The sequence below is a fragment of the Ambystoma mexicanum genome, chromosome 2p, assembly GCF_040938575.1.
Source record: "Ambystoma mexicanum isolate Mex_15411 chromosome 2p, UKY_AmexF1_1, whole genome shotgun sequence".
Classification (NCBI taxonomy): Eukaryota; Metazoa; Chordata; class Amphibia; order Caudata; family Ambystomatidae; genus Ambystoma; species Ambystoma mexicanum.
Genome location: NC_090923.1, coordinates 1,044,991,825 through 1,045,008,475, shown reverse-complemented (window position 1 = coordinate 1,045,008,475; position 16,651 = coordinate 1,044,991,825). Strand labels below are relative to the sequence as shown.

General features: G+C 53.4%; 1 protein-coding gene across 1 annotated transcript in view; it reads right to left on the bottom strand.

Moving 5' to 3' along the window:
* BBS1 (Bardet-Biedl syndrome 1) overlaps positions 1-16,411 on the bottom strand; it is a 1,034,601-nt gene extending 1,018,190 nt beyond the window's left edge. Inside the window, exon 1 of the mRNA XM_069644936.1 lies at positions 16,101-16,411. Within this exon, the coding sequence (XP_069501037.1) occupies positions 16,101-16,129 (29 nt within the window). The 5' untranslated portion in view covers positions 16,130-16,411. The remainder of the gene's footprint in view (positions 1-16,100) is intronic.
* Between the last annotated feature and the right edge of the window lie 240 nt (positions 16,412-16,651).

The following is a 16,651-nucleotide window of genomic DNA, read 5'->3' as shown; positions in this document are numbered from 1 at the left end:
GGTTAGTAGGGATGCTATACCCGGGCAGCACGAGGGGCGCACTAGATATGGGTAGGTGCACATTTCTCAGAAAGGCGCCCTGTGTGCACTTTCAGAAATGAGTCTTTGTAAGGTGGCGCTGTTGAGCAGCCCAAGATGGCTGCTTAGCTTACTGGCTCCGTGGAACGTCGGCTTTCATCCGTTTGCATCTGCGGATCTAGGAGATCCTTTCCCCTAAAACTTGCTCCAGCTGCTGCTTATCATCCCTGCCTTACGCCCTGTGAGTTTGGACCAGCTCCATACATCGGCTGGATTTGTACGCCGTGTAACTGCCGGCGGCTGGGTCGGCCCGGCCCCCTGGGACTGCTGCCTGCGGCGCGGCGGCAGCTGAGAGCCGGCAATCCTCACCTGAGGCCCGGCGGTGGGCGTCAAGGGGCTCAGCGGGCTGGTGTGTGCTGCCCCCATCGGTGCCGGCTGGGCTGCGGTGCCGGGGAGCGGCGGCTGCTGCCGGCGCTGGAGCGCGGACCGTGTTTCCCCCCCCCCTCCTCCACCACACTCAATTGAGCTCCCGCCTCCTCCGGGATCGCGAGGCTGTGGCCTGATCCTCGCTCCGCTGTGGCCGGCCGCCTGGGGGCGGCGTCCCTTCGGCCCTGCGCACCGGTGGAGGGCTCCGCGTGACGACAGCATCTGGATCGCTGTGCCGGGGGACGGCGGCTTGCCTTGCGCTGTTGCGCCGGCCGCACCTCTCCCCCCTTCCATCTGCGGACCGCGACGGAGCGCCGCTGCTGATCTGTCCCTGCCGCCTCCCGGGGCCGCGGGGCGGTGCCTGACTGCTTCCCGATTACCAGGTGAGGAGGTGGGGGCCTGCTCCTGACGGCTGTGGCCGTGCCTGCGCGCCTAGGGGGCGTACCGCGCCTGCCGCTGGGCGGGCTCCGTAGAGGGCTCCAATTTTATTTCTTGGAGCGGCACCCACCTGCACTGTGCCCACCCGGGGGGATCCCGCTCCCATCAGCCGACAGCTGGCGCACGCCATCACTTGCTACCATGCCAATACGGGCCGCGAGGCGCTGACATGGTCTACCTGGGTGTGGCGGCCCCATCAGCACTACTTTGCACATCTGCCTGACACTGATCACTTGCCTCCGCTGAACCCCCACTCAATATCACCAATCCGCTCTGCCGGGACTGTGGCCACCTCTCCATTGCCTCCTCCAGCTATATCCTGTCCGTTTGACCCCCACATAGCTGACTGTGGCCCCTACCCCTGTGGTGTCGGGTCCAGCGCCTGTGGCCCTTCCTGGGTCCCCTTTCGTGGAACGTCGGCCGCAGACCTCCTGAATCATCAACCTAAGCGTATAATGTCGAGCAGAACCAAGGGGGGTAACAAGGGGGGAGCCATGGACAAGTTTGCTAAGACTGTCCCGAGGGTTGAGACTGACCGGGTGTCACCCGATCATGAAGAGCCTGAGATCGCCCCTCACCCTGCTCCCCAGCTGCCGGATCTCACCATATTGATGGAATCAATGGCCAAAAACTTTGCTGCCTTCCACGAGAAGTTGGACGACATCAACGCCAATGTCGCCTCGCTCAGGACACGAGTGGATCAGGCCGGAACTAGGATCACGGAAGCTGAGGCTAGGGTATCGTCCAATGAGGATAACATACACACACTACAGGATACGGTCGCATCCCTGACCCGTGAAATGAAAAATGTGAAAGCGAAGTGCGAGGATTTGGAGTCGCGCTCCCGCAGGAACAACCTGCGCATTATTGGGGTCCCCGAAAATGCCCTTAAGGGACGCATGGAAGACGCAGTCGAATGTCTACTTAAAGATCTCCTAGGGAACCCATCCTTGTCATCATTCTTTACAGTTGAGCGAGCACACCGGGCCTTATCCCCACGCCCCAAACCTGGTGATATACCCAGACCCATCATTGCCAGGATCCTGAACTATCGAGACAGAGACCTTATCCTGCGCCTGGCGAGAGAGAAGGGAGACCTGCGCTGGGAAGCCCATACGATCAGAATCTTCCCGGATTTTTCCGTCGGAGTGCAGCAAGAGAGGAGGCAATTCTTGGGCGTCAAGAAACTCCTTAGAGAGCGCAATGTTCCCTATGCCATCCTGTTCCCCGCGAGACTCAAGATTACTCACAACGGAAAACTTTTCTTTTTCACTATCCCTGATGAGGCAACGAGATTCATCGAGGCGCAGATCCCACTCCCTAACCCAGCGGGGGCCCGCCTCAATAATGCATAAGCATATCCTGATCTACCTGTCTATGCTAACCCTATCTGGTGATCCTATCCATCCAACGTGAAAATGGCAACCTCGCTTTTCAATTAGCAAATGTTGATCCCTGTTGCCAATGACTGGGCTGCCGGCTCTTGCCCCAATGCTTGAAACACATAGTGTCACTTGTCCTCGTTGCAAAAGTTCTGCTGGCTGCCCTGACCACACCTGCTTCCGTACTCTATTCACTCGGACTGGCCCACAGACTACAGGGATCATGCACTGGATCCGCCCTCCGCAGAAGCCCACCTTGGGCAGTACTCTGTCCACTTCCACAGTTCACAACGCCGACTACACGGCAACGGCGCGCCTCTCTGCAGCTGCAATGTTATTCTTTGTTTTCACCTTGTTGCCACTGTTTCTGGGCCCCCGTTGGGCCACGGTGGGGACACACCCCCGTTGGGTGCTGCCCGCCGACTGTTGTCTAGATGCGACCTCTGGCCCCGCTGGAGACGCCTGGGCAATGGGAACTGATGGCACTTGTGTTTGGGAAGGGGGGGTCTACACTGCAAGTTGTGGGTGGGCAGTGAGGGAGGGGGGCACAAAAAAAGGGGAGTTTGTTAATGGAAAAGGCATGGAAGAGGGGTGCACGATTGCAGCACTATGTGTGTGTTCGTCAATGGGCTCTGTTACACTGCACGTAGGAGCCTATCGCAGTTGGGATGTCCCATAACACTGCCCTATGTCTATTAATATTATGACATGGAATGTTCGGGGGTTGAGCAACTTTACCAAGGCACGTAGAATTACTGCATACGCCCAGAGACATGGAGTTAAGGTACTCCTTCTGCAAGAAACACATGCCTTAGGGCGATTAGCTGCTTGTCTCGCCCCTAGCTGGGGCCCCACCAGATACTATACAAAATACTCCACTCAGGCTAGAGGAGTACTCACTCTGGTTCACAAATCGGTCCAGTTCCTGCTGCGCACTAGTCACATTGACCCTGAAGGCAGGTATGTAATACTCCACTGTCTACTGGCGAATAGGGAATGCCTGTTGGTAAACACATATGCCCCTAACTTTGATGCGCCAGAATTTTTCGACACAATTACCTGCGTTTTGTCGAAATATGCAGGGGTCCCCATCATATGGGGGGGGGACATGAATCTGACACTTGACACCGTCCTAGATAGGTCTGGGATTGCTCGTAGGGCTGTCACGCGCGCGGCAATTAGGCTGCGCACACATATGGATGCACTAGGACTCAGGGATGCATGGAGAGTCCTCCACCCACAGTCAAGGGAGTATACCTTCTACTCTTCGGTGCACGACAGTCTATCGAGGATAGACCTATTCCTCATATCGGGCGAATTGGTTAGCAAGGCCGCAAATGCACAGATACACCCGCGCACACTCTCGGACCACTCCCCAGTAACGTTGCAAATCACACTGGAGCGTGACCAACCCTCCCGCTCAACATGGCGATTCAAATCTGAGGCCCTCCAAGATATAGTCTTCAGGGCCGAAATTTTGGCCGACATCAACACTTTCTTTGAATGCAACAACAGACATGACACCTCTGATGGAGTGCGCTGGGAGGCCTTTAAGGTCTTCATTAGGGGGATGTGTATCTCCAGGGAAGCTGGGGTCCTCAAAGCCATTAGAAACAGCTTGCATCGGTCGGAGGGGAAGCTTAAAGACCTCGAAAAGCAATATGCCTCCACCCCTTCCCCGATCATACTGGCACAAATCAGGTCGGAACTTGAAACATTCGAGGCTCATGCCCGAAGGGAGCTACAGTACTATACCCGCCCGATGGCTGCCCGGAAATATGGCGAGGGGGACAGACCCGGGAGGACACTTGCCAGACTGGCCCGTGCAGAGTGTGGCAAAACACGCATAGACTGTGTCCATGATGCCTCCGGAACTCTGGGCTGGTCTGACCAACACATTCTAGAAACCTTCACCGCATTCTACACAGCCCTATACGGTCCCCGACAAGAACACAGTCTGCAGGACACCGACCTCCTTCTTGATCAAATCCCCATGACCCTCATCTCCCACGACACAAGGAACCAGCTGGAGGTCCCGTTCACTCTTGATGAGATAACCACCGCCATATCGAGCTGCCCCAAAGGCAAAGCACCTGGCCCTGACGGTCTCACCTCAGAGTTCTACCAGGAACATGTAGCCACCCTGGCACCCAGACTCCTTGAGGTCTGGAACGAATCGCTCGAACTAGGTACGCTGCCCCATTCTCTACGTGAGGCTCTTATAACCGTACTCCCCAAACCGGGCAAGCCACCGGAAGAATGCGGGTCTTATAGACCCCTCTCCTTAATAAACACAGACACAAAAATATTTGCCAAAATCGTTGCGAGCAGGTTCCTCCCGATAATGTCCTATCTGGTCCACCGGATCAGAGCGGATTTGTCCCTGGCAGATCCACGTCTCTTAACATTCGACGACTGTTCAATGTCATGTCCAGAATCGATCCCGATGCCCATGCCGTGGCAGTTACTCTCGACGCCCAAAAGGCGTTCGATATGGTGTCATGGCAATACATGTGGGCAGTTCTCCATAAAATGGGAATTGGCCCGCGAATGATATCATACATTAAGCTGTTATACACTGACCCGGTGGCCAGAGTTCTTATCAACTCTAAAGTCTCCCCCCCCTTCGCGCTGTATAGAGGCACTCGCCAAGGTTGCCCGTTCTCCCCAATACTCTTCGCACTCGCTATTGAACCCATGGCCGACAGTGTCCGGAACAAACATGCTCGGAAAGGCATACGTATGCAAGACACCCCAGAGATCATCTCATTATACGCAGATGATGTACTCTTATACATCAGAGACCCAGCTGCTCACTTAGATCCCATTCTCCGAGATATAATTAAAATAGGTACATTCTCAGGTTTCACAATCAACTACACTAAGTCCGACATCTTCCCACTCACGGCGGCGACCCCCCGACCGGATTGTGAGTTCCCCCTTCGCTGGTCGCCCGAGGGCATCGGTTACCTTGGAGTGCGGGTCTCCCTCGGTAAGCCATCATTGTTAGCTGACAATTACACACCTATGGCGCACCTAACGGAGTCCCGGCTGTCGAGGTGGCGTGCTCTGCCGCTGTCCCTGTCGGGCAGGCTCTCTTTGATTAAAATGATTATTGTCCCTAAGCTGCTCTACATTTTCGCGAATGTGCCAATCTGGCCCGGAAAGCGATATTTCAGCGACCTCCACGCGGCCTGCGCCCGCTTTCTGTGGCATGCGGGAGCGGTGAGGAAAAAGTGGCAGCATATGACTCTCCCTTATGAGAAGGGGGGCTTCACTGCCCCGGACTTCGCAAAGTACTGGATTGCCGCACAAGCACAACACGCCTCACACTGGTATACATTTACAGACCCTCCCCCACATGTGAAATTAGAGACACTGGCATGCGAGGAAATTAACCCCCTATCCCTCATTCTGCACCACACATTCCGAGCTGATGCCCCTGCCGACCCGGTGGCGGCCACGATCTTGGCTTGGAGGCGATTGCTGCAGGCAAACACCGGCCACCACCCATACTACAAATGGCTGCCCATCTGGCAGTTCCCGGGTCTCAGCCCCACTCATGATAAACCCCTAATTGAACGCTGGGACAGCCTTGGTTACCGAGCGTTGACCGACCTTTTCCCTGACGGGAAGTTCATTACCCCGCAGACGTGGAGACCCGGTCACACCGGCTCGGCACTCGAAATGCTGCAGTACTTCAGATTAAGAGCAGCAGTTCGGGCTTGGTGGCCCTCCTACCCAGATGAGCCCCCAGACTCCCCTGAAATCCAATATATAGCCAACTCGGCCGGAGCTAGGGGCATAACTTCATCGCTGTATAGGTCGCAGATGGCTAGCATTGATGTGGCACTGCAGCCGGCGCGCGACTTGTGGAGTGATGAACTGGGTGTCCCCCTCTCGGATGTATTGTGGAACAAGATGTGTTTGCACACACGTAAAACCTCCCTCAACGCTAGATATAGATGTATGCAGTATAAACTCCTAAACCGCCTATACTACACGCCGCACAAGGTGGGACGGTTCACCCCAGGCCAGGCTCAGTTGTGCCCTAGATGCAAATCCACTGCTGCTGATCACATACATATGTTTTGGTCCTGTGTGGCCCTGGGCCCATATTGGGAGGCCATTATTGCAGCGTTATCTGAAATAATAATGACCCGAATCTCTCCTGCACCACTTGCAGTTCTGTTTGGTGTGTGGGACGAACCTGAAGCTAGGAAGATGGCTAGGTTTCTGAATGTTGCTACCATGGTAGCTAAAAAATGTATCCTACAATGCTGGAAACGCCGCTCTCCCCCATCATTCGAGATGTGGCTAAGGGCCCTCACCTGGACTCAGGCGTGCGAGGAGGACTACATTAATACCCTCCCATTGTCTTCCCGCCCCAAAAACGTATGGTCAGAGTTCTGTAGCTACCTGAACAATAAGGAAGACACTGTACGGGCATCATCACCTCTACCTGATGAGTTAACCCCTGCTGCCGATTAAAAACTCTGTACTATATGCATGAGCGCTCAGCTCCCTGTTTAAGACTCGCAAGATGTGTAGTGTGATACATGTAACTGCATTACCAACTGATATGCGCACTGTGTTTGTAATCTGTACTCTTTCTATGCCAATAAAAAAAAAATATAAAAAAAAAAAGAAATGAGTCTTTGTGTATAATCAGCAAAGCGTCCTTGCGTACAATTGAGGGAGCAAATCCAAAACAACGGGATGGAGTCGGAATCCACAAAAGAGCACAATTGAAGAAGGAAACAGTACCTAGTACTTGGAGTCAGCTGGGAAGGTGAGGAAAACTAGTTGAAGGCGGTAGTAGGTAAATCAGGACAGAAGGAAGGCAATCCAGTAAACATGCAGCGAGATCTGATACACAGGCGGGCTAAGGACGGTACAGAATCAGGAAGTAAGCAATCCATAGGACAAGCAAAAGTCTGGTACACAGGTAGGCAGAAGACAGTACAGAATCAGGAAGCAATCAAACCGTAGAGCAGGCAAAGGTCCGGGACACAGGAAGTCAGGAGAATTGAGAAGACTCAAGGCAGTCCGTTGGTAAACTGGAAGGCAAAGGTTGGGAAGGCACAGAAGACGAAACTTCGGATGCCGGTTGCAACTTTAATCAGAAGCAGCGTCCTTCCCGCTGCAGTGCCTAATATACCCAGGAGGCGGAGTGCCGTAAACCCGTCAGAGCTCACGTTCCGAATAGTCGGAACTACACGCAAAAGGTAGGTTTCCTGGGAGTTGTAGGCAAAGGCTGGGTTGTCGATACCTTTGATGTTGTTGAGCCCAATCTCCAGGGTAATCGCCACCGAGAGAAGTAAGGGGCTGAGAAACGTCGGATACTGTGGCGAAAAGCGTCACGACTTTGGTAGGTATCTTGAAAGTGGTCTGTTTCACCTGGCATGATGAGGAGGTACGCGGGTCAATCAGACCCTGATGTGTGACACTAGTGACCATTACTCTCTCTTTTTGTGGTATGGTTGCTATTAGGTCTGTCTGCCCTTCTTTGCCTACTGTAGTTGGCCCTGCTATAGAGTTTGTTAGTGCTGTGCTGGAGGACCCGGGTCCTAATGGTCCTGCTTTTACCTGTGTGGGGGTGGGGGTGGTCCATGCTTTAAGAGGCCCTTCTGCTCTCCCCCTTTTCCAAACTCACTACTGGCTCTGTGGGTACCCTTTTTTCAATCCTCACTTTTGGCTCGATGGGCACCCTGTGTTCCACAATCACCATTGGTTCTATCCGCTCCCTATTTTCAACAATCCCTATTGGTTCTGTCGGTGTCTGCCGTTTCTCCCTCATTTCCATCATCATTTGTTCATTTTTTTCTCCATCTTTTCATTTTGCTGTGTTACGTATTTGGATGCAAAGTTATCTAACATTAAAGATATTTTCACTGCCTTTTTACCTTTCTTGAGGTCTTTTTCTTGTGTCTGCATCTCCCATGGATTTCTTTGCTTCTTGGGGTGCACCTTCTTCCTCTAATGTGCTGTCATCTCTGTCTCCCTCTGATTTTTCGTATAAGTGTTATCTGACCCATGGCATCCATAAAGTTCTGCTGCCTCCTCGCCAGCCGTAGTAGCTGTGCTTTTTTTTTTGGCGGTGCCCTTTTGGGTGGCATTGTTCTTTTTTGTTGTGCCCCGTGTTCAGGGTACTGTCTTTGTGGAGGCAGACTTGACTCGTCCTGCATTTTTCCTTTTCAGGTTGCAGCGTCGTCTTTGATTTGCAAGAACGAATAGCACGGACTGTAATTTGTGTAAACAGCACTGCTTCGTTTCGTCCTGCTTCCAACAGCAGTTTGTGCCCTGCTTGTTTTGAAAGAATGTTAAGTCTATTGTATGCTGTGTAAGAGGCACTGCTTTGTGTCGTTCTGCTTTCAGGCAGGAAAGCCTGCTCCTTTTCGGTACTATGCCTCAAATCTCTGCGACTTTGTGGCCTTGCTGACCGTAGCGTGGGAACCCCAGTCTGTGCCTGCTTTTCTGGCTCGTTTTGTAACAATGAGGCTTGTAGTGGTTTTGTCACGAAGCTCTGCCCCTTATTCCGTGAGCCGTTCCGCTTTCCTTCATTCTGCCACTTTCGTGAGCATCTTTCTTCCGGGCCTGGAGTGAGCACCAGGGACTCGAGGGGCCGACAAACGCTGACCCTTTCTTTGGACAGCAGAGTTTTCGGGTGCCAGTCGAGATGTAGTGGTCCCTCAGTTAGCAACTCGGGGACCGCAAGGCGTTTTGTAAAATATTTCTTTTTACCTTCTTGCTCACTAGCAATAAATCCTGCAGCGCTTTAGGCAGCAAACAAACGCAGTCCCCTTCCCCCGCTATGCGATCACGAAAAGAGTTCAATATTGATTTTGGGCACTCCGTGCGGGGCTTTGCTCACGAGATCCCAGAACAAAAATGTTGTAATAACACTGCCTCCCCGGAGAAACCTTGGTAAAACGGAGTAAGTACACACTCACGTCTTAAAGGCTAAAGTGAACAGAACAATGTTCAAGAAGAGAGAGACTCTGCATGCGCAAAGTAATCTTGGGTCCCCGTGCAGGGTCCCAAACTGATTTCTGCTTTTCTGCTGCCAAAGTTGCTCCTTGTATAGGACCCAGGGGCTGGTCGTGGGTCTTATTTGTGCCTGTGTGAGGGGCTGTGTTGCCAGCCCGCCCAGCCGGCAGGTGCCGACAGCATGCCGCACCCGAGGTGCTTTCTCTGTTGGTCCCTGCCTGTGTCCAGCCTCTCCTGACTTAGGTGCTTAGCACCTTATTGAGAAGAAGGGCAAGGTGTTGATTCCACCTTGCCCTTCCTTCTTCCTGCTTAGGCTGGTGTCATAGCGATTGCCCCCACGGGGCATGAAAGAGTGACTGGGGAGAGGGGGAGCAGTCCCGTGCGGTGTTCTTGTGCTCGGGCTGCCCCCACCCTCTCCCTGACCCGTCAGCCCTGTGGCACAGGTTACCTCCCTCCCCCTACCCCACGCCCCCCCCCCAGTACCCGTGCAGCGCTGGCTATCACTGGGGGCGCCTTCCTGTGCTGGGATAGATTCTGTGTACTGCATCATATCCCGTGCCTCCAAAAAAATGCATGAACAGCTCGGTTCACGGAAAAACTCAAGCAGAGGGCTTGGGGGTCCTCCCTGACTTCGTTGCAAACTCGTTACATGCCGAGGGCCGAGTGAACGCCACGCGGCAAGTGGCCATTTTGGATTCCTGGCAGGGGATACTCACGGGGCTCCGGTAGGGCCCGTGCAGGGCATCCATGCCTAATTTTTGGAAACATTAATAGCGGGCAGCTATACCTGCCCACACATGCCCGAATTTTGTTTTTATTTTTGGGCGAGATACGGCGAGCGAAGGCGAGGAGAAGGGGAAAAGATGCAAGGGCCTGCTTAACCCCTACATCTCCCTGGCTCATTTTCTGGGACATTCATGCTGGATTACAGTTACTCCACGACATCCTGCAGCTGCGGATCTCCATCTTCATTGTCACAATCATCATCATGCCCAGCTGCTGTGTGTAAAGGCACAAGTTGGACTGGCAACATTCTGTGGCCTGCAGTCTCTGCTACTCACCATCATCAGGTCTGGACAAGTGATTCCTGTGTGTGTCTGGACTGATGCACTCCACGGCCACCATTGGGCCTGTGCTGGTTGGGTGAGTTGCGGCCCAGAGTTCACTGTGGGGGTGCCTGTGCGCTCTAACCCATGAGTGCGCCTGGTAACCAGGACGGTGGGCAGCCTGTGGACCAACAGCAGCCTCAGGCCCAGCCCCAGCCTGTGGCACAACTAGTCGTGCAGCCAGTTCCCCAAGTCATGGCGCAAATGCGGGCCCCTGCGGCGCTACAGCCTATTCCAGAATTTTACATCTCAGGCCCCCCATCCAGCATGGGCCCCAGGTGGAAACGGTGGGTGGACCGTTTGGACATGTACTTCAGGGCCACCATGGAGACAAATGGTGACAGTAAGCTGGCGACCCTACTGTATGCTGCTGGGCCTGCAATGCAGGACATTTTCGAGTCACTTCTGACCACTGATGCTTCTTATGGGGCTGCCAAGACAGCCCTTCACAACCATTTCCTGCCACTCGCCAATGCAGATTATGAGAGGTTTGTCATGCTGTCAGCCCGACAGAAGGAAGACGAGACACTGGACACTTTTTATGGCCATCTCAGACGCCTCTCCTTGGCGTGTGCCTAGGGTGACTCCGAGGACATGATCAGAACTATGCTAGTACAGGCCTGTTCATCGGGAAAACTGAGGCGACAGGTGCTGAGGGAACCAGGCACTACACTTGCCCACATACTTGAACTTGGGCACTGCCACAAGGTGTCAGAGGCCAGGGCGTCCAGGATGGAAGCTGGGGCACGCCCGGTGAAGACGGAAGAGGTATGTCCCATGTGGCGGGGTGGCAGAGGTGTCAGGAGGCCAGGTACCAGTGTCCGCGACAGGGGCGGGAGAGCTGGTGAATCGTGCCAGAAGTGTGGCTATGACCTTCCCCACCCCGGTAAGTTCCCAGCGGCGGGAAGAACTTGCGGGAGGTGCGGACTTGCAGATCACTATTCCCATGTATGCAAGGTGGCCCTGCCTGTGATGGTGCCTAGTTCGGTCAGGGTTCCTGCGCCAAAATCGCCCTCCGAACGTGGCACAGGTCGACCAAGGAGAAGATGGTGCCCCAGCAGAGGATGAAGAGGAAGAGAATATCTTCTTCGTGTACAGCGTGGGGGCCCTAAAATCAAAGAGTAGACGCCAACCGAGATGTGTGGTAGGAGTGTACAAGGTGCTTTCTCTGTTGGTCCCTGCCTGTTTCCAGCCTCTCCTGACTTAGGTGCTTAGCACCTCATTGAGAAGAAGGGCAAGGTGTTGATTCCACCTTGCCCTTCCTTCTTCCTGCTTAGGCTGGTGTCATAGCGATTGCCCCCAAGGGGACATGAACGAGTGACTGGGGAGAGGGGGAGCAGCCCAGTGCGTTGTTCTTGTGCTTGGGCTGCCCCCACCCTCTCCCTGACCCGTCAGCCCTGTGGCACATGTTACCTCCCCCCTCCTCCCCCGGTACCCGTGCAGCGCTGGCTATCACAGGGAACCTTCCTGTGCTGGGATAGATTCTGTGTACTGCATCATATCCCGTGCCTCCAAAAAAAGTCACCCATCCCGGTGCTCTTAGACACGAGGGAGTCAGTCAACGTGATGGCCACTGGACACTACGATGCAATGGACACACCGCCGAAACTGGTTAGTCCGAAGGCCCGGATCTTCGCCTTCGGAGGGTCGGAACCAATTCCATTGGACGGCGCATTCGTGGTAAAGGTGGAGCATGACGGATCAAAGATCGCAGCCCGATTCTATGTCACACCAGTGAGCACGAATAACCTCCTGAGCTGTGCTGCGGCCTTAGGCATTGTGAGCTTTGCCTACTCTGTATATTTCGAGAACATACTTGACCTGTTGGACAAGTACTCTGCCCTATTTCAAGGAATGGCCGGTGACCCAGTGAGGCTGCACAATGAGGAGTCTGCAGCCCATGGCCCTGAAACACTGAAGGGTGCCATTCCATCTCCGGGAGCAGGTAGACAAGGAGCTGGACAATCTAGTAAACCTAGACATTATTGAGAAGGTCGATGGTCCCACACCATGGGTATCACCGATAGTGGTGGCGAGGAAACCTATGCAACCTGATGCTGTCCGGATATGTGTCGACATGAGGCTACCCAACAAGGTCATCAAAAGGGAAAGACATTTGACTCCAACTATCGACGACATCATCACGGAGGTACAAGGGGCTCGTTTCTTCTCAGGACCTCTACCACCAGGTCATCCTGCATCCGGAGTCAAGGTATATAACGACCTTCACAACTCACTGAGGCCTCTATAGGTACAAGAGACTCCGTTTTGGCGTGTCATCGGCAGCGGAGGTGTTTCAAAACATCATCAGAGGTGCCCTCGCTGACCTGGATGGAGTCCTAAATATTAGTGACGACATCCTGGTGTTCGCCAAGACTGAGGTGGACCATTTACGCAAACAGGCCAGGACTTTCGAGAGTCTGCAGTCACTAGGCCTCACGCTCCACAGGGACAAATGCGAGTTTTTGCGACCGACCATCAAATTCTTTGGATTCGTGTTCAAGGAAGGGGGTGTGTTGCCAGATCCGAGAAAAGTGAAAGACATCAAAGAGGCCCGACCGCCGGAGTCTGTCGGATGTGCAGAGTTTTCTTGGTATGGTGACATACTGTGGTCGGTTCATTCAGAACCTAGCATCCAGGTCAGAGCCCCTGAGGGCCCTCACAAACAAAGAAACAACGTGGCAGTGGGGCCCTCTCGAACAGGCTGCATTCGAGGACATCAAGAGCGCTCTCGCAGCCGAAGACACCATGGCGTTCTTCGACCCCACTCTCCCCTCGGAGATCATCGTTGATGCCAGTCCGTTCGGCCTGGGGGCCGTGTTGACACAAATTGGCCGGGATGGTGGCGTCCGCCACGTAGCATACGCCAGCAAGGCGCTGTCTGACACAGAGCAGCGCTACTCCCAGATCGAATGGGAGGCTCTAGCAGTACTGTGGGGGTGCAGGAATTTCAGACTCTACGTCCTGGGCCGGCCAGTAACGGTTGTGACAGACCACAAGCCCCTGCTGCCCATACTGGCGGGGTCCTCGTCCAAGCCACGGTCGAGGATTGAACGGTGGATGTTCGCTCTCCTCAAGTACAGCGTCACCCTAGTATACAGGCCGGGCGTGAACAATGCGGCAGATTACTTGTTCAGGCATCCGGGGGGTGGCAGCAACGAGGACCTGGAAGCATGTGCCGTGGAGGCGGATGACCACGTTCGGATGGTGGAAGTGGCCACCCCGAATGCCATGCCCCTCAAGGACCTGGAGGCGGCAGCAGTCCAGGACAAATGTTTTCAGATCCTGAAGACCGCAATGCAGCACGGATCATGGAAGACTGTGCTCGAGTCACAGGCCAGACGCACTCAAGAAGCCAAGGTGGGGCTTGAACAATTGTGGAAGGTGAGGGAGGAGCTATCGTTCTTGGCAAAGGGCATCCTGTTGAGGGGTGACCAGATAGTCGTGCCACAAGCCAAGATCAAAGATGTGATAAGTCTGGCCCACTACGGACACCAAGGGGTTGCGAAGACCAAGGCCCGACTACGCCTCAAAGTGTGGTTCCCCGAGTTGGAACGCAGGGTCGGCGACTTTGTAGCCGCACGTGTCTGGTGCCAGGCGGGGTCCCCGATACAACGAGAGCTGGCGATTGAAACCATGCCCCGGGGAGGTGGTGCATGCGAACTTGGGTCCACCACGCTAGGAACTCACTTCCTGGTGGTGGTGGACGAGTACTCCCGCTACCCGGAGGTAAGAGTTTGTCAACTCAGTGGCTTTTGAACACGTGGTGGTCACCATCGAGAAAGTATTTGCTTCCCATGGTTTCCCTCATACCCTGTGCTTGGACAATGGGGCGCTGTTTCAGAGCGAGCGCTTCTCAGAACTGATGGAGAGGTATGGGTTTCAACATCAAAAGATCACCCCGCTCTGGCCCAGAGCCAACGGTGAGGCGGAAAGGCTGATGAGAACTCTGAATAAGACATTTCGGATAGCACAAGGCCAGGGACACTGCCTGCAAAGAGCGCTATATCAATTCCTGCAAGTCTACCGCACCACTCCCCACGCATCTACGGGGGGTGGCCCCGGCCGAGGCCCCGTTTAAACGGTGCTCCCGAGGGCTGCTGCCTGATGTGGGGGAGAAGGAGCCTGGAGGGATCAATGACCAGCAGGTGGATCTGGATCGCAGGCTGCGGACGAAGCAGGAAAATGGAGATGAGGTACTTATAAAGGAATGGACCCCCCCACGGGAATCTCTCCCTCCCCTACGAACCCAAACCACTAGATGTGGTGGCTGTCAAGGGGTCCATGGTGACGGCCTCAGACGGGAGGTCGCCGTCACCTGGAACGTGAGCTTCTTCAAGAAACTAGGGGGACTCAAGAACGGAACCCCCTCACAAACCAGACAGTATGGAGGTGCCCAAAGAGGGTGGAGGTGCAGCCCCCCTGCCCGCATCCCCAGCCCAGGGGTTGCCGCCAGATGGCCTGCCAGTGCCAGAGGTACTCCCAGAGGGCTGGGCGAGGGAAACCTGCTTACCTCAACGATTACGTGCTGTGACAAGTTTCCTGAATGGCCCGTGGACCGTGTGTAGCAGTCGCGGGGATCCCGGGTGGTTGTGAATAAAGAGGAGCCGTGGGGCATTGTTGGTAATTGCACTGTTTGTTGTTGTTGTTTGCAACTGTTGATACACATTTGTTCGTAATGGGGTCGCCTCATGGCAAAGGAGGAGTATGGTGCTGCCCCCTTAAGGGACACCGCCGTGTGCATTATAAATAAAGGGGGCGTTCCCGGCCGCGACAGTGGAGCCCGAGCTGAACAGATGTGTATGCCTGAGTCTGTGGGGTTGGGGGCACACGGGAACTGCCTGATGGGTCACAGAGGCACCCCCAACAGCCCTTTGCAAGTAAGTAAGGTTTAGACTGTTTTCACCCACCCTGGCGGCACAAAAGGTCGAGAGCTATGCTAGAGGAGGAATGCCTAATTACATTATTTTTTTTAAATGTTCTTTCGAAGAGGCTTTGGCCTCAAAATGTAATTACTGGGCTAGTGAAGAGGGTCGAGCAGGTTATGCCAGTTCCCACGAAATACACACAGGGAGCAGGCATTACATGTATAGATGTGTACAAGAAGTGGGGTCGCCATTTGTACTTATGCATCGAATATAACTGAAGCATTTCTCCTTTGCAGACAGTAGCCTACACCAGTAACACGAAGACACTTGGAAAAATTATGTTTTGAGATTTATGCAACCCACCCCTCTCGCGTAATGGCTAATTCTCCCTAGAGTCTTTAACAGTTAGATAAATCTCATTCCTTAAGCTTTCCACTAAATCACACGGGTCAAACGATCTTCTTGCAAAAGGAGTATGGAACAAAACATACCAATGTTAGTAAAAAATCAAAGGAGACAATAGGCTTCCTTTAAAACTGCAAGGAACAGATACATTCAATGGAATTAACAAACGCCAATGGTAAAGTAATTAAAATAAATTAGGCACAGTTTATCAATAAGGTGGTACTGCGACTGAGCTGATTTTCTCCACTCGCCTTTAAAATAAATATAAACTTCGGAAACCATATTAATAACATATCCATTCAATTAAATATCAACAAAAGCAACACAGCTCGTAAATACACTACAATGAACCAAATGTTACTTCCCCGGTATTTTGCATAGAATTCCGTGCCGCTTATTAGTATGCAACGATGTAAAAAAAAAAAAAGCCCTTTGCCTCTGGCCTTCTTAACCTGGTTCCCACTCACCTCTCACGGCCGACTTCAGTGGTAGCCATGGTTGGCGGTCTGTGTTACTTCCAGCCGAGGGCCTCCCTCTCCTGGCGTCAGCTCCGTTGCCCCTAGCAGCCGAGCTTAACCATAGAGATTAGAAAAGAGGCCAGAGCAACGTGGCCATACCGCAAAATTCATACTAGGCTGTTTTCTCGCAGAGTTCTTTGCCGCCTATGTATTTTCCGTCAGAATCGGATGGAAGGCAAATTTACGGCTGTACAAAACAGTCCCTCGAAATAAAGACGAAACGGAAAACGTTTATTTCTGTCTTCGGTATGGGTCTGTCTTCACTAACCCGGAAGTAGAGTTGATCCAGCTTAATATATAATAGCTAGACTTCTTGCCGGGTAATCCTCTTTACTCTTATTCCTGCTCTTCCTCGTTACAGTACTTCTGAGGTCTCCATTCACAGGAATCCTTTTCTAAATTGAATTGCTCTACCCGTCCCAGTATGTGTGGTAATCTGGTTTATCTGTAGAGGAATGTGATGATACAAGAATGAGAGGTGCCATAGAGGAATGTTAGGC